Raw genomic sequence first — 23993 nt, 5'->3', positions numbered from 1 at the left:
AACACAAATTTAAAAAGTTTTAATAAGCTTTCTTTAATTCAGATAAAAATTTTATTTATATGACTTTATTTTTGTTCATTTAGGTGAAAGCTGAAAAGTTGTCCGAAAGTTCTAAAATAACACAAAAAAGTTTTTTAAATTAACAAAGATTTATAAGTAACTAGTACCGTTTGGATGTAGATAGTATTCTGTATATGAAATTATTTACCTTTATTGTCTTGGGGCAAAGATTTTTGTTTCGACTGGTAAAAAAAATTGAGTGAGTATTTTATACATTATTTTTTTAAAATGCGTATGCTAGATAATTGAATGCATTTGAAACCCCAACTTCATCGATTTACAATTCTTTTTATACTCTCGCAACAAAAGTTGCTTAGAGAGTATTATAGTTTTGTTCACATAACGGTTGTTTGTAAGTCATAAAACTAAACGAGTTAGATATATGGTTATATATATCAAAATGATCAGGGTGACGAGACGAGTCAAAATCCGAAAGTCTGTCTGTCCGTCCCTCCGTCCGTCTGTCCGTGCAACGGATAACTTGAGTAAAAATTGAGATATCTTAACGAAACTTGGAACACGTATTCCTTGGCACCCTGAAATGGCTTTCGAAAATGGGCAAAATCGGACCATTGCAACGCCCACAAAATGGCGTAAACCAAAAACCTATAAAGTGTCAAAACTAAGCCATAAATAAAGTTATAAAAGTAAAATTTGAAATAAAGGGTCGCACTAGGAAGGGGCATATTTGGATGTAATTTTTTGGGGAAGTGGGCGTGGCCCCGCCCCCAAATCGGTTATTTGTATGTATCTCGCCAACCAATAAAGCTATATAAACCAAACTTTCTGCAGTCAGTTCTCCTATGTACCCCACCACACACCATGAAAATAGTTGAAATCGGATAATAACCACGCCCACCTCCCATACAAAGGTTATGTTGAAAATTACTAAAAGTGAGTTAACTCACTAACGAAAAACGTCAGAAACACTAAATTTTTATAATTTCACATAAGAAATGGCAGATAGAAGCTGCACTCAGATTTTTTTACGAAATGGAAAATGGGCGTGGCCCACATATGGGTCAAAAACAACATCTCAGGAAGTATTCGACAGATTTCAATGAAATTCGGGATATAATATTTTCTTGACACCCTGACGACACGTGTGGAAAATGGATGAAATCGGTTCACAACCACGACAACTTCCCATATAACTCATTTTTGAATTCCATCTTATTCCTTCATTTTATAATATATACATAAGGAACCAATGAAGATAGCGAAATAAAACATTACACAAATACTATATATGATCTGTGGCATCACTTGTGAAAAAATTATCGAAATCGGACTATAACTTTTCAATGCCCCGGATATCGAATATGAAGAACTCAGTGCCCCAAGGTAACTTTTCACCGAAAATTTCGGTAAAACTCTCAGGTATCTTAATTTAATTCAGAGGAAATATTTTTCTTCTAATAGTGTGTCTCTGTACCAGAAAAGGTTAAAATCGGGTCATAACTTCCCTTATATATGAATATATGAGAATACCTAATTATAGGATTTTCAAAAATACGATTAATCGGTTAATATGTGAAATATATTTATGCCGAATATAAGGGTCAAATTGTGTGTTTTCTTAATAAAAATATAGCAATAAATTGCGAGAGTATAAAATGTTCGGTTGCACCCGAACTTAGCCTTTCCTTACTTGTCATTCAATAATTTACTAATAAAAATGGGAATATAAACCGCTGTTCGGACGAAACCGAACGCTTATACCCAATGCATAAAAACGGTAATTTACCGAATACTTTTAACGATAGGTTCACGGAATTATTATTGAAATGCTTAGAGTCCAACAAGCTGATATAGTTAATAATGGACCGGCTTCGATTCGCCAATGGAAATCAATGCACGAGAATATATCTATACTAACCGTGGTATAACCGATTGACATTATATTTTATGTATTATGTATACTAGATTATTCGTTTATTTACTCCCCAATACTTTTATTTGTATAAGCTGTTAATACAGCTAATGGATGGACGCTTTAGTCATAAACTAGGTTTATTATGTACTTTTCGGCACATTTCAAAATCATTTTTCTTCAGTTAATCTATCCTCTAATCGCCATAGATACATATGTATGTATGTATCTTATAAGGAATCATGAACTTTTAAATTTTTTCAACTTTTGGGAATAATACCTCTATGCATTTATGTATTGGGTATACAAGTAACAAGAAGTGTTTCCATAAAAAATAGGAAATTTTGGCATTTATTATTAGCATGAAATTGTAAATATTACCGGTTCTCTGGCTTTTCAGGTGGACACATGCCAAATCACACACTTTGCGACAAAAACAATGGCCGTCAATGTACTTTCGTTTAAACAAAAAATTCTTAAAACACAAACTTCAGAAAATTACTCACTGATAAAGGTTTCTATCGATTTTAATATTAACTACTACTAACTATGTCTGCTAAATCTTTACTGTCCCGTGCAATTCATATTACAGTAACACAAATTTGTTATGGTAAAGTGACTCTCAAAATGCATACGTACATACTTATCGTTACTCCATTTCACATACAAATTGGCCATAAAGGATGTGACATGTCTTTATTTATGTTTCGAAATCATGCAAATATACGTCTTGTTCCAAATTGTCTATTCGATCTACACATTGTATATGTATATGTATAAGAATATACAGGTTCTTCAATGTATGTATGTATGTAGCACTTAATCCATAATATGTTTGTCTTTTGTCGCGTCAATTATTTACAAGTTTTCAATTCCAGAACTGTTAATGTCCCCCGTGTGCGTTAAACTTTCACACTTTTCCTTCCAAAGTCACTGCAGACGTGTGTACACTTTTCACCACTCATTAGCACTTTCCTAGTACACTATTTCTTCCAGTTCGCTACAAATTATTTATATGGGTCTTGGACATTTCACCTTTTCAACGCCGAAATAATGATTTTTATGCCCTTGTATTCATCTCCCAAAAGTTTTTGGCTTGTGAATGTCGAAAGTGATTTGATTCTCAACTATAAAACAATTTCTATTTTTTTATAGTAGGAGATCGTGATTCATTTAAGATACCTATCTAATCATACAATCAATCTAGCTTTCAAGGTCCTCAAAAGTTTAGAGTCTTGATTACAAATGATGGCGAACATATATTAGTATTTAAAAGCAATAATTGTTCTTGAAGTTATCGTACTAGATTCTTGGTCCTTAGTGACCTATCATTAATTAATATTTTCTTTTAATAGACAAAAATTATTTTTCTTTTTATAAAGACCTGTTCGAATCCTATAATTTTTCTTTTATTTTAATATATTATTTTTTTGTTTATTTCCAGAATGGTATTTGATTATATGACTTAGATATCCTAACTAAACAATAATACTGGGTTTAATTTGTTATTTTATGTTTCAATGCTTTCTTACCAACATTGGCCAAGTTAAAAAGTGGTTGCTTTTATTTTGCTATTGGTAACAAAAATACTAGGCAGAACATGAGTAAGAGGTGTGTTCAAAAAATAGCGGGAATTTTAAATTGTCCAAAAGTCCAATTGTCAAATTTTTTTATTTGTTATTATGTTGATTTACATGCCCTTGAAGTACAACACAATTTTTATTCACAATATTATTCGTAAATTCTTGGACAGAAACAATACTCTAACGAAGCCCCCGCCTCCATATTCGCCAGACACCAGACGCCATGTGATTTTTTCCTGTGTCTAGAGAACCTTACGGGGCTGTCGTTTTACAAACATACGAGAAATCGTTGAAAGAGCCAGACGGTATACCAAAAATCGAGTTTGAGAGAAAGAAAACAAGAAAAAACGTTAACTTCGGCTGTACCGAAGCTAATATACCCTTCACAGGTGCATTTCAAACATTTAACTAATGCTTTTTAGCTGGCTTGTTTGCTAGAAACATTAAGGTTATATAGTTAACCGATCTGGACAATTTCTTCGGAGATTATATTATTACTTTAAGCAGTAATCCATGTCAAATTTCGTGAAGATACCACGTCAAATCCGAAAATTTTCCATACAAGCCATTGATTCCGATTGTTCGGTTTGTGTGGTAGCTATATGCTATAGTGAACCGATCTGAACAATTTTTTCGGAGATTAAATTATTTCTATGAACAATAACTCACACCAAATTTCGTGAAGATATGTAGTAAAATGCGGAAGTTTTCCATACAAGCCATTGTTTCCGATCGTTCAGTTTGTATGGCAGCAATATGATATAGTGGTCCGATATCGGCAGTTCCGACAAATGAGCAGCTTCTTGAAGAGAAAATAACATCTGCAAAATTTCAAAACGATATCTTAAAAACTGAAGGAATAGTTCGTATATATACAGACAGACGGACATGGCTAAATCGATTCAGTTCAACATACTGATTATTGCGCTTCCTTCTGGGTGTTACAAACTTCGTGACAAAATTAATATACCCTGTTCAGGGTATAAAAATCCCATTCTTTTTTTAACACACCTCGTATAAGTTGATGTAATATCTGAATAAATAGGAGTTTAAGTTAACGAGAGAGGTAGAGTTACATCGCTTCACACGGTAATTTATCCTATGGTTCCGTATATTTCCTATTTGAGAACTATAGATTACCTTCGTAATGCGACCCATACGAATTTATGCATTGAGTATAATTTATGATTAATCAAATTGACTGTTGATTGATTGCATCGTTTAAGCGAATATAATTTTGTTTTTTTGCTGGAAGTTCACTCACACATAAATGTATGCATTCATATCTTATAGAACCGAAGCGTAGCTAATTCGAAAGTACGCTAATCATTACCCAACATATCTATCTATTTTATGTATAACAATTTGCTAAATCACAAAAAAAGCTTTTATATTTCTACTTATTATCTTGCTTACTTTAGCTAACTGTACATTTATATTTATCGCCCGACAGCTACCGGCGCAGTGAGGACCTCGATGATCTCTTCAATATGACTTCGAGTTCGAAATCGCAAACATCCAGTCAAGGCGATAGCAACTATATGTTTAAATCGAACAAATCGCTGGATGTTGAGGGACTGCACGAGGAGTTGTTGATGGCCTAAAATGCAACACAATGCACAACAACAACAACAACAAATGTAAAGGCAAACATTTCATATGCTATTAGCAATTACATACATATATGTATACATATGTATTTTGGCTAATAATAATCTGTAGATTCGTGTATACATGTGTTGTCTGTGGCTGTCCAAATCGTAGCAAGGATCGTGTCACGACCTACCAACCTATTTAGAACGAAATAAAACTACACACACACCCACATGCATACATATATGTATATGCATGCGTGTGTTTATTTATATATATAAGCTGCATTTACATACAAACCGTATGTTTAACCCTTGAAGAACAAAATCGACTCTCGACTATATGCATACAAGCAGTTGTCATTTGTAGTGGAAAATGAAGGAAAAAGCTGTTGTGAACCAGCAATTTTAATTAGTGCAATAATATTTAATTGAAATTGTATTTTATTGAAGCCTCATACAGACACGCTTGCTATAACTTATAACTGTAAAGAAAAATCGATTGGCTTGCTAATGCTTAAAATGATGTAGATTGCATCGAAGAGAGAATGTCGTCTTAAGAAAAACTATATTCCGCACGCACACTAGTTATTTTATGTAGTTTAATTTTAATTTAATTCTATAAACTTACGCGAAATATTTAATATTATATTTATGTAGCGAAATACGAAGTAAATGTACGAAACAGCCAAACAAACAAAGAATTGAAATCCCAAAAAACCGCTCAAAAGCAACCTTGAATAACGGTTAATGAAAGCATATAAGACAAATTTTCATTGCAATTCAACGAAGCTAGTCCTCTTAAATGTTTAAGTTAACTGTTTATGTTTTTAATTTTAGTTTTACATATATTTTTACAGTTATTTGTATTTGTATTTGTAATTGTATGTGTATGAATTGTTAATGAATTTTTTTAGCCGAATTTTAAACCAAAAGGCAATTTTAAGAACTTTAAACTGTTTGTGTATTGTAGAGTTTCTGAATGTGATATGTATTTAATTTGTCTACAACATAACTGTAAACAGATTATTGTTCACGAGAGTTATTAAGGCTATTTTAATAATAATAAATTAAAAAAAAAACGATATTTTCAATAATTTAAAAAATATTATTTTCAAAAAAATAAAAATGATTTAGTTGTACCGTTATTTTGTGCTAATTTTTTTACAACTGTTATTTGTTTATAAGAATCAATAAATGCTGCAAAATTTATTTTTAAAAATTATTTTTTATATTTTTAGAAAGATACAGTTATTAGAAATGCAAATAACGGTATTTTCCTAAAAATATAAAAAAAAAATTCTTTCGAATAATTATTATTTTTCACTGTGAAGTTTAAAAAAAATATATTTTTTAAGTAATGCGAGCTTTTTTTCTATTTTTCAATTTGTTTATTTGTTTCTAATTTGTTGAACAAGCGTAAATATATAAATATTTGTTAAAGAAAAACCTAAAATATTTGTTGAAAGTTACAGGCATTGTCTTATAGTTTTGAATTTCAATTCGAACAAAACTTTTCGCAATCGAAAGAAGATTTCGAAACTTGAATATTGATTCGAAATTATTTTCGAAATCGAAAGAAATTAATGATTCCTTTTTCGATACTTGAATATTGATTCGAATTTTTTTTCGAAATCGAAAGAAATTAATGATTACCTTTTCGATACTTGAATATTGATTCGAAATTTTTTCGAAATCGAAAGAAATTAATGATTACTTTTTCGATACTTGAATATTGATTCGAAATTATTTTCGAAATCGAAAGAAATTAATGATTACTTTTTCGATACTTGAATATTGATTCAAATTTTTTTTTCGAAATCGAGAGTAATTAACGATTACTTTTTCGATGTCTAAAATTTTATTTGCTTTCGAAAACGACCATTTCGATGTTGAAAAATATAAAATTTTTAAAAATAAAAACAAAAATTCTTTGAAATTTAAATGGCATAAAAATGTAACAATCAATTCATGGCGTTAACGAAAAAAATTTTTCGAACGAAAAACCTGAACATAACTGGCCTATAAGAATGAACAAAAACACAGCAAGCAAATAATTTCTATAATAAAAAAAAATTATTAAGTAACGAATAGAGAGCAACACACTTGTATGCAAAAGTGTAGCATTTCTTAAAAAAATAGTAAATTTCATTGCGCGATTTTTTTTTTCTAATTTAACGGTTTATTTTTCTAAGTCAAGCTCTCTTTAAAGTGTTCATATTTTAAATATTTTGATATTTTTATATACAGCATAAAAAATATATATTTTATTACAGTTTATATTATTTTAAAAATATTTTTAATTTTAATCTTAAATATTTTTTTATGTTTTTAATTTTTTTTTTTTTTTGTTATGTTAAAAGCCTTTATTGTTAAAAATGCCATATTTTAAGCAACTAACTGCTAATGAATTATTTCATACAGCCAATAAGCTCACATTTCCAACACAGCCAAATACATATGTACTGAGAATATTATTTATGATTTTTTTTTTTAATAATTCTTTCAACGCTTTCGGCTTATACACATATACATACATTAATCTGTAAATCTTTTAAGCAAATTAACTGCGTACAAAATTGTATAAAAAATTAAACAAAACAATAACAAAAAAGCTTTTTCATGTGTAGCTTATAAAATATAAAAATAAATTGTATTGACTATATTGAATTGAGAAAAATATATAAAATATAAAAAAAACAAAACTCTCTAAAATGTTGTAAAATATTGTGACTACTTTAATGCATATAAATACAAGCGTCAGTTCCGTCTTGTAGTTAGTAGTCTACCAGTTGGCACACTAGTGTAAACTCAAAAATATTTGAATAGGGGTGAAAACTGAAAAAGACACTGTATCAGCAGAAAATATGTGTATAAATTGGTAAATTGTGGTAAATTCGAAAGAAAATGTGCAAAGTCACAGTTACTGTATTTAAAGCTGACATTTGAAATTAGAGCAACTACCAAAATTATAAACGGGTACTGCATAGAACCATACCTACAACAACATAAATAAAATGCTGCATCTGTATATTTAAAAAAAATATATTGAATTATGAGTTTTAATTTGGTTTTGGGAGGGGTCTACAGTCTTCAAACAAAGCGAACAAATGGGATAACAGACTGTTATACGGTCAGAAAATAATTATAAATTTCATTAAAATTTTCAATTTGTTTTTATTGTTTCGTATAAATATTAACTAGCATGCTTTTTATTATAATTCATATATAAATTTTTTAGCCAATTATTCATGTATGAAAATAATCCTTTTTTCACTACCACACGCATTAATTGCAATTTAAAAGCCTGTTGTGATATTTCATGTAATTTGTTTTTTTGCAGAATTTTATTTACGTATTCAATTATGTGCGTATATAAATATTCATACATATAAATATACATACACACACATCTATGCATGTTATAAGCTTATATAAATAATGCAATTTTTAACTATTTCATATTGGCTCTGCCAGCATTATAAAAATATAAAAGTGACAAAGTGTTAATAACAATTATAAAATACAATATTAATCACTTACATAACTGTATTAGTAATATGCCGTTATTATTTCTTTCATATAACAAGACGAAAAATATACGCATACATTAAATACTAGATAATAAATGAGGTTAAAAACTAAAGGCAGTATGAAAATAAAATGTTTCGCAAGCTGCAATTTTTTTTTTATTAAAATTCGAAACAAAATGCGCAAAAATATTTAATTTCCTTTATATTCATTTTTTACTTGTATGCAATTTTGAGATTCATTGTTTTTTCGATGTTTGCTCTTCGAACAAATTGCACTTAGAATTCGTGAGTTATTTTTTTAAATATATATACATGTATGTACGATAGTACTATTTATTTATTATTTCGCCACATTTAATTCATTTTCAATTCAAATTCGTCGATTTTAAAACGTCAATTCACTGTTATAATTTCGCTTGTATAAAAAAAATAAATATTTCATGAGCTAATTTTTATACAAAACGTGCAAAATTTTTAGATTTAAAAATATTTCAATTTCAGTGCATTCGATTTCTTTTTTTCAATGGATTTTAAATAACTTAGCTTTATTCCTTGACTACTACACTACTCTCGAATCAAATACGATTTTCGCTTTCTCACACATCATCCCAATAGTACTTGACATTATCGCGTTCGCGTGGCACATAAAAGGCCGCACATGTGCTCTCCCACACCTCCTTTGGGTACTCCCACTCCGAACTGAAGGCCCATTGCTTTGTGTCCAAGTCGTAGCATTGCACCGCGGATGTGGCACGATTAATGGTAGCCGTAGAGAGCAAACCGCCAATAAAGTATACCTTTCGTTTGACCGCAGCTACGCCTGTATAATACTTAGGCATTGGATTGCGCGATTCGGTAATCCATTGATCAGTTGTCACATCGTACACATCGACAGCATCAGCCAATACGCGCATTTCAGTCACTGGATCCTCATACCAACCGCCAAAGGCATAAATGCGACCATCGAACACGATGAGCACATGGTCGGCGCGCGGTGTTGGCATCGGGCAGAGCTTATGCCATTGGTTGGATTTTGTGTCGAATCGCCAAAGTGAGGCCAATACAATGTGCCGATCGATACCACCCGATATATACAACTGATCGCCCAGAACAACGCCCGCATGCTGACTGCGATTCTCCGACAACGCGGGCAAATACTCCCAGCGATCAGTATTGGCATCGTAACGTTCACAATTGGAAACCGTCATATCGTGTGCCCATAGTTCGGCGCCGCCATCATTCTCGTTTAGCTCACAAACACCACCCACCGCATACAGGTAGTGACTACCCATAGCATTTAGGGAGAAACGACAGCGGTCGGCTTGTATGGGCGCAATACTTTTCCATTTATTCTTGGCGGGACAGTAGCGAAAGCCAAAGGGATGTATGTACTCCTTGAGGCAGACATCATATGAGCCGCCTACCACATACAAATCATTGCCCAACACTGCTGTGCCGTAATTACCTAAAATAAAAAACAAAAATTATAAAAAAAAATATTAAGTTAATTGGTTCTACAAAGCACTTTACTAATGTCCTTACATTGTTCGATGTGTGGTATAACGGTGAGACTCTCCCATTTGCCTTTGGATGGCAGATAACAGCTAATACGATTTGTTAGCCCATTTGTTTCGAAGCCCCCAATCTTTACCAAGGCCAACTCCATGCCACGTGTATTCGTTAAGACCTCCGCGGAGAGTAAATCATCTGCATAAGCATCGGATAAGCGCAACTTCAACATTTCTTGCTTAATCATTTCATCTTTCAATATGCGATAGTACGACGAGGAAATCGTATTCGGTTCAGTTTCTGCATGCCATTTAGACTTAATGGCATTCAGCGCACAAACGCCGATTTGTTGAAATTGTACCTTACCGAAGAGACGTCGTGTGAGCTCTGGCTTCAGATCAGATTCTAAACAATATTCGAGTACAATCTCGAGCACTCTTTGTTCTGAGCAATCCACCGGGTAATTGCAAGCGAGTACATGTTCAAACTGTTCCAATGTGAGACTTAATAAATCTGGGGTTTGTGCAAACTCATCGAGTCGTGAACACATGTAGCGATAGGCTTTCTTTTTGAGTGGGTCTAGTGAATACAAGTCCGCCAAAGCAGCGATTGCGACACAATTGTCCAAATCAATTTGTGACTCAAGGAAATGTGAACAGGCATCAATGGCTGCTTTCATCTGCACATGCGTCGACACAGATAACACGTCTTGCACATTATTACGATCTAATTCCAATTTTGATGTGTAGGCATACTCCAGCAGCAGCTCCATACCATGCGCGTTTATGCCATTCAATTTTATTTCGGATTGGTGAGCTTCCCGCATGGCATCGGTGAACATGGCACAAAAGTAATCACTGCACGCGGCCAATACAACGCGATGAGCCTGAATAAATAGAATCTTTTTTATAAAAAACATACTTCTTTACAAAACCTATATTAGCAGCACAAGATCTCACCTTAAATATGCGTCCTTCCACAATCAGTGTAACATCGAATAATTTTTCCGCACAACGTAACGCATTAAGGCCCTTCATCAACGCTTCGGAATGTATAATTTGCATAAAATTATCATTATTTCCATTACGAGAATATGTGGGTGATGAACAAACTGTGCATGTTGGGTTAGCACGGTTGTCGGAGCTACCCTGCGTTATGGAAGCAGCGCCACCGGCCATCCTTATTGCGAGTACAATTAAAAGACTTTAAATCATTCAAGATGTTACTAGGTCGACGCTTCTTTCCAACTTATTTAATTAGTACACATGCGTTGTATGTTGAACTGTTGCAATAAGAATAGACTCTGGCTTGTATTGTATGTGAAAGTAGTTCACTATATTGACACTACCGTATTTAGGTTTGATGGTGTGCTACTTGTGATGTCATTGACAGCAATTACTATTTTGCTATGAACACTTCCGCTTATTCGTTGCGATTTTCTTGTTATCTCCACCAGCAATAAAACCTCTTATCTCTTAGGCTAGCAAAAAAGTAGTCTACAGTTCCTCTCGTTCCTCTTAATTTGCATTAATAAATACTTATCGATGCTTGTATTATTATGCTGTTAACAATTATCAAGGTTGGGGAACCCACCGTAAACACACATCTACATATATATAAACACCAGCGTGCGTACGTTATATGAAGCGCTTCCTCTATTTTTAGTCAAATTCAACTGGAAATGATAAATGTGATTTATTTAATTTTTGTTACAAATTCGAAACCATAGCGACATACATTTTTGCATTTCTAGTACAAGCCACATACTTTAGTGTGATTTCTTTTTCACTAGCCCAGCAGATTTTAGTCCGTTTTAAGAATAATTGATGTAATATTCGCGATGTGTAGATTTTAATTGAAATACACAAACAATGCACAACTTAAATATCAGACAACTATCTTTTCCAATAAGAATACATCACATTTTCCACAAATCAATTTATTTTACTTTGTAGTTCGGCTAATTGAAATGTATTAACGAGAAATTTAATAAATTAGGAAACGGCTGCAACTTTTTATACAAAAGTGGAAATATTTTTCCGCGAACGTGTATAAGATAAGGAAATGAAATTGACAAATAATAGACAATATCAGAGAACATATAATATATTTAATTGGATAAAAAAATCGTAATGACGTTTGAGGCCGAAATTTTGTCGAAATTGCAAAATGTCAGGTGTGAAATCACAGGGATCACTCATCACTCGAATTCTTATAAAAATTGAATTGTATAACCGAAAGAGTTTAAAAAAGTTTTGTGCATTGATTTTAATTATTATTTGTCATTTTATTTTCAAGAAGTTAGTAAAGTAACGAAACTCATATGCAATAAATAATAAGCATTTTGCAATTTTAAGCCATTAAGCACTTTCACTGAAGGAGTTAACTAGAATACTGCAATACAACAATTAATATGAATAATTTATCTTGAACAGCACTTGACTTACAACATTTGTAACTTTGATATCTATTTGCGTTTGTAAGAGAAGACAGAGAATGTATAATATATATATTTTACATTCTCTGGAGAAGGTTCAAAACTAGTTTGTGTTCTCTGTGCTTTCTGTGAATATTTATTCTCAATCTTATACCTCTCTTTCGTAAACAAGATTATCGTTTTCAGCGTCATGTAATTATCATTGTGTTGTTGCGCCATTTATTCGTTATCTATTCAGTCAGTGTTACCATTTAACGTAAAAGTACGTTTCAAAAAGTTAATATACAACTGTAATGCAGCCCTGTTATTGTTCGTTTTGTTTCATTAAATATTTTCTCAGTTTGTCGCCGAAATTGAATGTGTAAAGAAGTGTTCAAAATAGTTTGACGACTGTTTGTTGTATTGATTTGAAAACAAAATTATATCCCGGCTTTATAATTTACCTTTACGCTGTTTTCTTGCACAAAGTGTAAATAGTCTTTATAAATTATAATGAGTTTGTTTATAATAGCCCAAATTGGACTTAAAGAAAAGTGATGTAATTATTGTCATCTTAAATTTAAAAGAAAGCAAGTATTTTTTGGCTTACAAAGAAAAAGCCGAAAAGACAAACACCATTTCTTACTCCGCTTGTATTTGAAACATGTAGAGAAAATCTCTGCAGCGAAGCATGCCTCACGTAGGCATAAAGACTGGTAGCTTAAAGTGTTGAAACAGCAACGTCAACAATTTTCATTTCTGTTTTGTGCAAATAAAGTGACTATACAACATTTCTTTGTCAACTTAAAATAATTTCTTCAGAAAAACGGTATAACCAGTGATACAACCAATTGAACCCAACTATTGAAGTTTTTAAACATTTCGCATTGTGTAGTAATACCAAACGTGTGCATCAAACACTCTGCTTATTGACGATTCTGTGCATATTAAATATCTTCTGGATAAAGGTGGGATGCTTTTGTTCAACCGAAAAAAACTCTACTTGTCCAACTGGTTTTTAACTTTCTTCGCCGAACTGAACGATACATACATGCATATTTATATACTCACTACACCAACGTAAGCTATTGCAGCGGTATACAAACATATCATTTCATGGTTAGCACATACAAGTGCCCGTAAAAGAAGCCTGGTGCCAAAGAAGACTTTAGTTAGTCAACCAGTGAATCTTAAGACGTCCAATAATAATTTTAACTTTAATGTTTGGAATCTCAGCGTTCAATAAAACAGGCAGCACCATAAAATTGCTGAATAGCAAACAGTGGAGGTGAGTAAAACCTAAGCGTTATTTGTTCGGGTTATAACATAAAAATACTTCCGTTATTTATTAATTCATTTTAGTTAATGAAATATGTGCTTATGTACATTTACAACTATTCTATTGCTATCAAAGTTATAATCTCCAATCTCCATCTTACAAATTGATGTGATGTTGAACGATTACAAAGTACGAATAGAATAGTATAAATTAAATACTTAACGGTAAGTGTTCCAAGATTAATTGAAGAACAAGGTCAAAGTCATCATTTAAATAAATTAATTACACTCGTGCAAGTTAGGATAGAAGAAATAACTGTGATGATCGAAAATGCTAGTCACGTTTTTCAAAGGAATCAAGAACTAACGTTCCGTTTAATTGAGAAATTAATCCATTACCAAAACCTGATGAATTTGTCTTTCTAATTTCGTAACAGCAGTCGTTAACTAACAAGTGATAGCTGTTCGTTTGTGAGAGGCGTAAGACCAGAAGTTGGTACACGAATAGTTTCATCAGTAAAGGTAATAAGCCAAGCCAAAGCTAAGACAACCTGCTTCTTTTCGTGTTGTTGAAACCAACAAACGAGTTTTTGTAGTGGCAGGCAAAGCAGATTCCTGCTGTTGCTTGTCAATAAAAAAGTGTTGTGATATACAGGGAAGTTAGTTAAGTTGAAGAATACAAACATGGCAAGTTTCGTTATATAAATCAAATTTACAATATGTATGAAAATATTGTGTGTATCTTTGCATGGAAAGGTATGTTTGTGTTATATATTAAATGAAAATTGATAGGCCTCTCCAAGGTGCCAACGGTTTTTGACTCACTTCATTGAATTCCATAAATACCTGTTTAAAAGGCAAAGATAATATTAACGCTATACTATATTTAATAATGATCAAATTTATATTGAAATTAGGAATAAATTCAATTAGTTTTTTGTCAACAAAACTTGATACCCTTCATAAAACGTGTTTCAGTTTACGTATTGTATTTATAAATTGTCAACAGCATAGATTGAAATTGTATTTTGTTTTGTTTATGTATCGGACACGTTTATTTTCGTACATGCATATGTACATACAGCTGTGTATAGGCAGAGAGATATATATCGATTGTATTTACTATTAATAAATAGACCGATACAGGTACAATCGAGCTACATATTCATGTACAATGAGTGCAGTATAGTTACACTCGTACAATCGAAGAAAATTTGATATTGGCAGCCTATTATAATTGACCCAAGTCCATTGAGTATTTGGCCTACAGAGTATTTGTAAGATCTTTTTATTGTATTCAAATACTTACTGAGGCACATCAACATGATCGAACAATTTGCATTCTGTCTACAAATGTGCTAATAATCTCGTGTACTAAAAAGTGTTCTAAATATTAGTTTTATTTAGTATATCAGTAATTCACTTAAGTTATTAGTACATATTATTTTCCACAACTGCATATATGTACATGTACATACGTTTTTATATTTTTCTGCATTTCGTTATGCACATTTTTGTTGATACGTGTTAAACGATCTTTATTAATTATCGTAAAGCGTTAATGCATTATAGACGTAAACAAAACAAAACTTACGTCCGCCATAGTCTTCAGTTAAGTCGACGCTGTTGCTGCTTACGAGTCCGGTTAACGTGTTGATTGTACTTTTTTACTCTACCGGTCCAGACCAGATCATGCGAACAGTAAATACTCGAACTTACAGTGTCGCTACAAAAAGAGCAGTAAGCCAAGTTGCGACACGTAAACTCATAAAGGAAATGGAATGTCAAAGCGCCATAATAATTGTAAATCAAGTTTCTACTTCTAAAATTCTGTGCAAGATTTAGAAGAACTACATACATATATAATCGGCAGTTTTATATACTGAATATTTGTATGTTCAATTATTTTTAACGACACTGTACATTTATAAGTATGTGTCCGCAGTATTCTTTAGAATTTTATTTGTGGCTTTATATCGTTATTTTTTTGTTCTAAATAAGTAAATAACGTATTTTAAAGTACATATGTATGTGTGTATGGACATTTGCACATCTTTTCGTTTAAAGACTTGCGAATAACGATGCTGTGGTTCATTCAATTTAAATCTCGTGATATACAATTAGGAATATCGCACATATATATGTATATATCTATCGTATGTAAGTAAATATCATATACTTCATAAATTGCAACAACAACAAGAGTGTTGTAATGTCACATGTATTCTTCAATAACACTGATATGAAAGTTAATTAAATCTTAACTGACAAATGAACACTTGCTTGAATGCATTTTGCACTGATTGCAATGACGTCGCCAAATATAATTAAAATTTAAAATTTAGATAGATATCTGTGCGCTCTAGCATAAAATGATTTTCAATGTGTGTAATAACAAAAGTCAGTTTTTTAAAAGTAATGCTAAACATGTTTAGAAACTTTGACATTTATGAGAAACTTTAGTGCCTTAAATTATTGGTTAAGTGTGATGTACAATATGGCAAATTCAATGACAGTCCTGGTCAAGCAAATAAAAAGGATTGTAATTAAAATTTAAAGAAAATTATGACAATCATTTTCAAAAATTAACAGCTTTTTAACAAATGAATATTTAATATTTTCTATATAAAGAAGAAAATATACATAAAATTTATTGAGATCTACATATGCCTACAGCTAGCCGAAAATCGTATTGTCAAATATTGTAATTGATACTGACTTTTGCACTACATTTTTAAAAATTCCGAAATGTACAAATGTGTGGCTCTTTGCTTAGTCAGCTTGACAATCGAGTATTTTTCGCGGTTTGTCCGCTAGCCCGTTTGACCTTAATCTACAGCAACAAGTGAACAAAGCACGTTGATAGATTAATTGAAACCTCGTTTGCGGCTGCACCTTTCCTGTCGTCGTCGCCCGCTGCGGCAACGCTATGATCTTTTGGCATTTTTATTGCTGCTACATACATATGAATATTCCAAACTTGGGCTTTTTCGTATTCTACAAGTGCGTGAAGTTTATATTTATTTTCACTTTTGATACAATGCGTATGTACACGTTCGTGAGTTGCTTGATTTGTACGTGATTATTTTACATTTTTTGTGGTTATATAGATACATACATACATACAACCAAATGTACAATAATTGTATTTCTTTCTTATTGGCATTTGCTTTTTAACGAGTATGCAGAAAAGTAATAAAATACAAATTACAAATCGACCTGGCGAGGTGTGGTCACATAAATTACAAATTACACAATGCAGCAAGTAACTGAAATTATCTTTAGAGCATGATTTTTAACTTGAAGCCTCAAATTATCCACCCGCCGAACGAAGAAGTTAAATAGTAGAGCTTCAAGAAGTCTAACAAAGCATCAGCTTTTTTACCAACGCTAAATTCTTATTTATTGTGTGTGTGTGAGCCTACAGCTCTTCTTGTCTCAAAGTCTTAGCTGAGTTATTCGCATTGTTCTTGCTTTAAGTACACATAAAACAAGTTCGCAACCAGCAACCAAACTGAAATTCCAATAGCTTTAAACAACAATACCAAGCATAAGGCCGTAAAAATATTCTGTGCTGCACACGATCGATCGCTCAGCTTTGAAGATCAATGCATCATGCAGCGATTGTTGGAAGGCTTAAGTACGCAGAATGCTAAACAGTACAATTTTCTCGTTTTAGGGTTACCAAAGTGTAAATTGTATCGACCGAATTTTTGTCATAAACCAACAACTGTTAAAAACATATTTTTGGAGAAACGTCACATTTTCACTCTCGAAGTGAAAACTATCTAAAGATGCAATGGCAAAAAATATTTGCACATTAAATTTGTTAACAGTTTTTATAAATTCTCGTGTTGACTCCTGAGGATCGAAAAATTTTGTGATAAGTTTTTTAATTCACTTGCGAAATACTATCGTTTCCCCGAACTTACAAAACTATTAACTAAAACCTAAACTCTAGTTAATTTTGATCGTCAGGTAAAGGTGAATTGGCGGGACATCGTTAACGCTGTGCAAGCAGCATCCGTCTGAAGTTTAGGTCGAGTATATCCTCTTATCCTTTTTTACACTTGTATGCATAGTCTAGGCCATAAAAGACGGTAGACAGGTTTTATATTTGCATATTATTGCAACCAATAGTGTCTCCAATGCTCCAAAGGTTTTAACTCATTATGCTGTTTTATTAAGCCGTGCCAAGCCGCGCTGCAGTTGTCTCACAGTCGTTTAACAACGCAACAGCATTTGTTTTGCTAGTAAGCGTATATATGTATGTATAGATAGCTACTATTATGGGCGATTGTTGGCTAATGCTTGGGGGTCTATTGACATGCCCGCAAAGCGATTGCGTTAAGTCGTTCCACATTTAACGATCTTGACGTACTCTGGCTGTTGTGACCAGGTATATTCTTTCCTACATTTTCCTTTGATTTTGTTTTTGTATGAGTAAGAATATGGCTGCATGCAACACAAGCATTTTGGTGTTTGCGGTGACAATACGTCTTTAGTTCGTGCACCCAATAAACATCACGTTTCACTCATTTCTTCTCACTTTTGTTTACATGTGTGGTTTACGAAAGACTTGGCGAAAAGTAACTAAGAAGCATAGATTTGTAAATTTATTGGAAAATTAATATTTTAGTCACGTAAGAATTTTTGGGGTATACTCAAGTCCAAGAGTATTTAGAAAATGTAAAATTTATGTATGAGGTTTCAATTAGTCAAACTGGAGACCTTAGTTTGGTTGCTCACATGACCTCATGAAATGTCTGCCGCTTACATACGTGAGGACATAATGATTTAAAAAGCCGTTTTGACTGATATTACTTCGAGAGCATATAAGAGTACATAAGATTACCAAAACAAAGAACAACGTTTTATCGCCTTAAAAGCCCGTCGTCGGATTATTATGTTCATATGTATGTTAGTATTAAATACTTCATTCTTGATGTTCTAGTTTACATATATATAGATAATTGTTTATTTATGTTATCATATATTTTTGTTTTACAAAAAAGTGCATTTCAAAATAAGCCAACCAAATAAATACCAACAACAGCAGAAATGTCTTCGTCGCGTAATAAATTCTTTAGTAGCGGCAAATTATCAAATAAGTCATCCGGTTCGTCAGGTCTCCGCATACTATGGATACCAGGTGGACGTAAAAGCCATCCCAAAGGTCGCTTCGATTCCACCAACAAACATGTGTCGCACAAAGGTGAACAAAAGAAAAGCGAAGTGTGGTCCATGGGTGGGAGTAAAAATCAAAAAGACCTCTTAGATGCGTAAGTTGCCACCGTAAATAATAAAATTTCTCAAAAATCAATTTTAAATCAAACTTAACTGTACTATATCTTTTAAACCGGTGTTCAACATCTTCACACTCTAATCCTGTACATATTTTCGCAATAATAAGTGGATGATGGCATTAAATAGTATTCGTAAGTTAATACATATCTACATACATAATTCATCAAGGTTTAAATAACTGCTTTGTCATTTAATACACACAATTTTTTACCAAAGTGACATGCGCATGTAAATATTTCATTACAAATTGAAATTCATTCAATTCATTCTTACATTTAAACCCCTTCATGGCATAAATTTGTTTGATCAACTAAACCTAGTACTAATTACATATTCATTTATTTATAAAGAATTTTGATAAATTTGAAATTATAGCATTTTTTCCTTATAACATATGAATCTAATCTTTAGACGATAAGATTATACTCCAAAGAGCAAATCCCAAATATTCACGAAATCTTTACCAAATCTTTGTTCATGTTATTTATAAGGAATTCATTTATAAAGAATTTTGATAAATTATAAATTATAGTATTTTTTTTATATAACATATCTAGTCTTTAGACGATAAGATTATACTCCAAAGAGCAAATCCCAAATATCCATGAAATTTTTAGCAAATTTTTGTTCATGTTTCATTCAGCAACAATCTTGTAAGACTGATTAAATCTATTATGATGAAGATATTGCACAAAACATTACAGGAATCTTTTATTATCTTATCTAAATTGACCTTCACTGGAACACCATTCGGATTAGCAAACGAAGTTCTTTTCGTTTTTTATATGTATATTCCATATACATACATACATTCGTGATTGATATGTCATACACAACGTCCAAGTTATCTCGGAGACTTAACGCAATTGTAAACATAACTTCGCAAGCGTGCTCCATAACAAGACTCACAAAAATTGCAACAAATGAGACAATTATTGTTTTTGTTTACAATTCGCGCTCCAACTTTTGTATAAACAAAAATTGTTTAAAAATGTAATACTCTGTCTCTCTTACCTAGCTTTAGAGCAATCAGATTTCATTGTACAAGCTCATTGCGAACGTTCCAACCACTCACGGTATCTACATATGTATATTTGAAACAAAGCTAAAGCATACTGGCTACGCTACTCGCAATTTGAGCTTCTCCATACATACTACGCTTGACTGGATCCAGCCAGCCAACACACATGAGTATGCGACTGGCAAATCTCAATCTCAGCTGTTCACTTATTGGTGGAAGGTGTTTTGTTGTTTAGTGCTTGCGTTGGTGTACTAAATGTTTAATTACTCATATTTGGTGTGAGCTTTTCCAGATTTTGGATTTTAGCGTGCTCATTAAACAGCGCGCAACCTCAGCTACACGGATGCCGAAGATGTTGAGCATCTTTCAGTGTTATTTCATACGTTTAATTTGCTTCTTCTGCTGGTATTTATTCGCTCTGATTTTCTGGAGGTGTTTGAATAACTACAACCAAGGCAATCTTAGGCAAAAAACGAAAACGATGTAAAAATTTGTCAAAACCTATAAAAAAAAATCAAAAATCTGAGTGCATAAAAGCGGAAACCAGACCGATTAGTCATTGAGTGCAAAAAGAGTTTCAGTCCAAAAAAAAAGTATACGTCATACGTATATTTAAGTATTAAAGCCAACACACGTGTGTGACTTAAATGTGTTTGAAAGGGAAAAATAAAATATAACAACAAAAATTTAGCAAAAGTACTATCTAAAACATTAAACATTAACGGTTAGAGAACTTTATTTCTACATACATATCGTACATACCATATAAAATACATTATACAACCATTATTTATATCATACATTGTCATTTGTTTATTGTGACATCATCATTCGCGCCTCACACAAGCATTGTTATGAACGCGATGCGCATACAGAAACTCCAATTATTGACATAGTACAATTCCATCGCTTCAAGTAATGCACATGTAATGCTAGTACAATCAAAACAATCAAATGCCGCATTTAACTTAAAAGTGTACTCGCTAACTAGCATTCATATGTTTAAATACATACATTCATGCATACACATGTACATTTATTGAAATATGCAACATATATATCTTTATAATCATATTCCATAAGCATCTGCCTGGCACATTTTTAAGGAAAACAGCATGACCATTCGATTTTTGATTTTCCAATTTAGTAACTTACTTTTCATTACATATTTCATCTTTAGCGATCCTGACAATCATCTTTTTGACGGTCCTTCAGTATCTGGCATAACGTCTGCTTGTGCCCTCGGCGCTGTGGGTGTGGAGAAATGTACCAACTCAACAACAACGCCAACAATATCTATCTCAACAGCCGAAGGCAACATAATCGCTGATGCCAATGTGCATAACGCGGCTGAAACTCCCAGTAGTACAACCTCTACAGCGCCTCTCGTATCTGTACCGAACAGTCCCGACACTGGTGCCACACCGAAATTAATTGTTACAACAACTACAAGCACAACTGATAGTGATCGAAGTACAAGCTATAGCAGTATGCCGGCCAAAACAACATTTACAACTGTGACCACAACAACAACGGCAGAAATAATGGATGTAAGTACTTACGACAATTTGAGTTTAACCACTTAAAAAGTTGGCTAAATATTTATAATATCGCTTCGGCTGCAGGAGAATCGTTTCTCTATACTCGGCAAAGATATCTCGAACGAGATCGACGTATACGACTTGCCATCACCACCGAAAAATGGTCTTAATACCCCACCACCTGAGGGCGCGACTAGTGTGCTGCTGAATGCATCGGCTGGTACGACGGCTTCAACAGCGACCACACCATCGCCATCCAACACCCCTAAACAGCATAGTGAACGAGATGCATTGGCTGGTTTATCTACTAAGAAGAAACATCATCATAAAAATGAAAATAATAATCACCAGGTAATGTCGGCTTAATGTACTAATACCGTTATATTAATAAATAAAAAACAAAAAAAATTATTCACAGAATGATATAGATTCCATCGAGAGCATATCGGATAATACAAAGTTGCCCAGTAACGATCTGGAATGGATTGATGAATTACTACTGGACCGCAATAGCAAGGAATTATTGAGTAAGAAGAACAAGAAAAAGAAGAAGAAGATCTCAACTACGAAGGAATTAGACCAACTTGACGGCGTGCCGAGCAAGCAAAACGGCAAAGATGGCGCTACCGATGAAGACGACAAAGTGGTAAAGTGTCTTTACTACACTTTGATGTGCTGCGATTGTACAATTTCTTAACCTGGACCACCTGAGCAACAGCAATTATTTTTATATAAAACGCAGAGTTAATCAACTTTGTATACACAATACACAATGTCTTACGAAATCAAAATATCCAATTAAACGAGTCTGTCCAGTATATATATTTACATATATACAATTAATAATATTAAATGCAAGGCTAACTTGCATTCGCTGAATTACTTAAGAGAAATTGCCAATTGTTAACATGAAATATTCCTGCTGATTAGTGCGTAAGGTAAATATAATATACATATGTGTTTAAGAGATCTATATTGGAGAATAAATCTTTAATATTTATGTATTTAATACAAAATAAATAATAAGTTATTGATATGTAAAAATGCAATCATATGTATATGAAGGAATACTACTTTAATACATGCATACATATGTAGATGCAAACATATTTGCATACATACACATTTCTTTTATATGCTATTTTAATAATATTAAAAACAAGAGACAGTGCAGCTGAAGTACGACTATCTGAAAAGTATACCAATTTTGTTTTATTTTATACATATTGGGATTATAAAACATATATCGCATTTAATATCCATTTATAAGCTTAACTCGTTAATCCGTAATTAAGAAAAGAGATTTAACATACAAAATCAATCTCGTAAATTCGAGATTAAAAATTAAAGTGGAACAGAGAATAAGTTGAACTTCTCTTGACCTTATGGGATGAGAAATTGCAGCAGCTTTGTAGTGTAAAACGCAGTTCTCATGTTTTCTAAGATATGTCGGTGGAAATGGACACAATTCCGCGAATGAAATTCATGGTTATTTGCTTTGTTTAAAAGCTTCCAGAAATTTTTCGAGGATGACATTTCTCTTTCCTTCAATTTGCAAGGCCTTCCTGTCATTCTCTCTAATTGCTTCAATTTTGGCCGCTATTCTCCTATTCGAAGCTCGGAATTCTTCCAAAAATTCATTTTGAATGTTAACTGAAACATTTGTCCTTTTCTTTTTCTTAGCAGGTTCCCCGTCTGCAAGCGGCAATTCTTCTGCAATGGAAGAGCTATTTGCGATGGTGGATACTCTACAACTTCGTGAACTGTAATAAATTAGTTTATAAACATAAATACAAACCCGTGCTCTCTTCCGCCAATGTTTCCAAATTCCATAAATGTTTTGGTCTATTGTTATTTATTACAAAAAGCAATAACGCATTTCGCATGTGTATCTCTTTTAATATGCTTGCCAACCTGAGCTGTCGTCTTTTCCGTATTTCTGCCAAATTCTTACTACTGGCAGCCATCTGCGCAATCAAGTATACAATCGCGTTCTTTTGTTTTTCTTTCATATCTTTAATATTTATTATATGCTCTTGTTTATTATTTAGTTCCCGAGTTAAAATTGGTTCATGAGAATTTAAACTGCACCAATAAGAAAACAAATACAACACAATTGACAGTTAATAATCTCATTTGACTATGTAAACGGTTATTAGATTATTGAACGAGATTATTTTCATATGTAAACGTACTTTTACATATAGCGATAACATGTTAATCGATAAATAATTCACATTCATATTAGTTAATAGATTTTTCCCTCAAAATCATTAATTA

At 32.6% G+C, this 23993-nt stretch overlaps 4 protein-coding genes across 11 annotated transcripts in view; 2 read left to right on the top strand and 2 right to left on the bottom strand.

Annotated features, from left to right (window-relative positions):
* Positions 1 to 8127, top strand: part of LOC105211841 (kinesin-associated protein 3) — a 43139-nt gene extending 35012 nt beyond the window's left edge. For 2 of the 4 annotated variants that reach the window (XM_011183498.3, XM_011183501.3), the window contains one exon: positions 4970 to 8127. In XM_011183498.3, the coding sequence (XP_011181800.2) occupies positions 4970 to 5120 (151 nt within the window). In that variant the 3' untranslated portion in view covers positions 5121 to 8127. Of the gene's footprint in view, positions 1 to 83; positions 260 to 2333; positions 2448 to 4969 lie in introns of all 4 variants that reach the window. The other 2 variants (XR_003752272.2, XM_011183499.3) reach the window with 2 other exon arrangements.
* Positions 8128 to 9155: 1028 nt separating this feature from the next.
* LOC105211840 (kelch-like protein 26) lies at positions 9156 to 12285 on the bottom strand. Of its 2 annotated transcripts, none has more exons than XM_011183496.3 (4): positions 11888 to 12285; positions 11110 to 11825; positions 10184 to 11036; positions 9156 to 10106 (listed from the first exon to the last, which is right to left on the bottom strand). In XM_011183496.3, exons 2-4 carry the CDS (start codon positions 11326 to 11328, stop codon positions 9238 to 9240), a joined length of 1941 nt encoding a protein of 646 aa, XP_011181798.2. In that variant the 5' UTR covers positions 11329 to 11825; positions 11888 to 12285; the 3' UTR covers positions 9156 to 9237. The 2 variants fall into 2 exon arrangements, with proteins under 2 accessions (XP_011181798.2, XP_011181799.2); XM_011183497.3 differs by having other exon boundaries at positions 11918 to 12285.
* A 636-nt stretch (positions 12286 to 12921) lies between these two features.
* LOC105211839 (serine-rich adhesin for platelets) lies at positions 12922 to 22912 on the top strand. Of its 4 annotated transcripts, XM_054230529.1 has the most exons (6): positions 12922 to 13854; positions 13929 to 14069; positions 18860 to 19126; positions 21353 to 21722; positions 21798 to 22064; positions 22132 to 22912. In XM_054230529.1, exons 3-6 carry the CDS (start codon positions 18906 to 18908, stop codon positions 22408 to 22410), a joined length of 1137 nt encoding a protein of 378 aa, XP_054086504.1. In that variant the 5' UTR covers positions 12922 to 13854; positions 13929 to 14069; positions 18860 to 18905; the 3' UTR covers positions 22411 to 22912. The 4 variants fall into 4 exon arrangements, with proteins under 4 accessions (XP_054086504.1, XP_011181795.1, XP_011181797.1 ...); XM_011183493.3 differs by lacking the exon at positions 13929 to 14069; XM_011183495.3 differs by lacking the exons at positions 13929 to 14069; positions 18860 to 19126 and having other exon boundaries at positions 12923 to 13854.
* LOC105211838 (uncharacterized) lies at positions 22377 to 23934 on the bottom strand. Its single transcript, XM_011183492.3, has 3 exons — positions 23638 to 23934; positions 23512 to 23571; positions 22377 to 23426 (listed from the first exon to the last, which is right to left on the bottom strand). The coding sequence occupies exons 1-3, from the start codon at positions 23723 to 23725 to the stop codon at positions 23203 to 23205; spliced, it is 372 nt and encodes a 123-aa protein (XP_011181794.1). The 5' UTR covers positions 23726 to 23934; the 3' UTR covers positions 22377 to 23202.
* Positions 23935 to 23993: the final 59 nt, after the last annotated feature.

Source organism: Zeugodacus cucurbitae, chromosome 5 (assembly GCF_028554725.1).
Source record: "Zeugodacus cucurbitae isolate PBARC_wt_2022May chromosome 5, idZeuCucr1.2, whole genome shotgun sequence".
NCBI classification, from domain to species: Eukaryota; Metazoa; Arthropoda; class Insecta; order Diptera; family Tephritidae; genus Zeugodacus; species Zeugodacus cucurbitae.
This window is presented reverse-complemented; position numbering and strand designations above follow the sequence as displayed.

Coding starts and splice junctions, on each gene's coding strand:
- LOC105211840 (XM_011183496.3), bottom strand. CDS start 11,328: ATGGCCGGTGGCGCTGCTTCCATAACGCAGGGTAGCTCCGACAACCGT. Junction 11,037..11,109: donor TGGAAGGACGCATATTTAAG/GTGAGATCTTGT, acceptor CTATTTATTCAG/GCTCATCGCGTTGTATTGGC. Junction 10,107..10,183: donor TATACCACACATCGAACAAT/GTAAGGACATTA, acceptor TTTTTATTTTAG/GTAATTACGGCACAGCAGTG.
- LOC105211839 (XM_011183493.3), top strand. CDS start 18,906: ATGTCTTCGTCGCGTAATAAATTCTTTAGTAGCGGCAAATTATCAAAT. Junction 19,127..21,352: donor CAAAAAGACCTCTTAGATGC/GTAAGTTGCCAC, acceptor TTTCATCTTTAG/CGATCCTGACAATCATCTTT. Junction 22,065..22,131: donor ATGAAAATAATAATCACCAG/GTAATGTCGGCT, acceptor AATTATTCACAG/AATGATATAGATTCCATCGA.
- LOC105211838 (XM_011183492.3), bottom strand. CDS start 23,725: ATGAAAGAAAAACAAAAGAACGCGATTGTATACTTGATTGCGCAGATG. Junction 23,572..23,637: donor GGCAGAAATACGGAAAAGAC/GACAGCTCAGGT, acceptor TGCTTTTTGTAA/TAAATAACAATAGACCAAAA. Junction 23,427..23,511: donor ATTGGCGGAAGAGAGCACGG/GTTTGTATTTAT, acceptor CTTCCATTGCAG/AAGAATTGCCGCTTGCAGAC.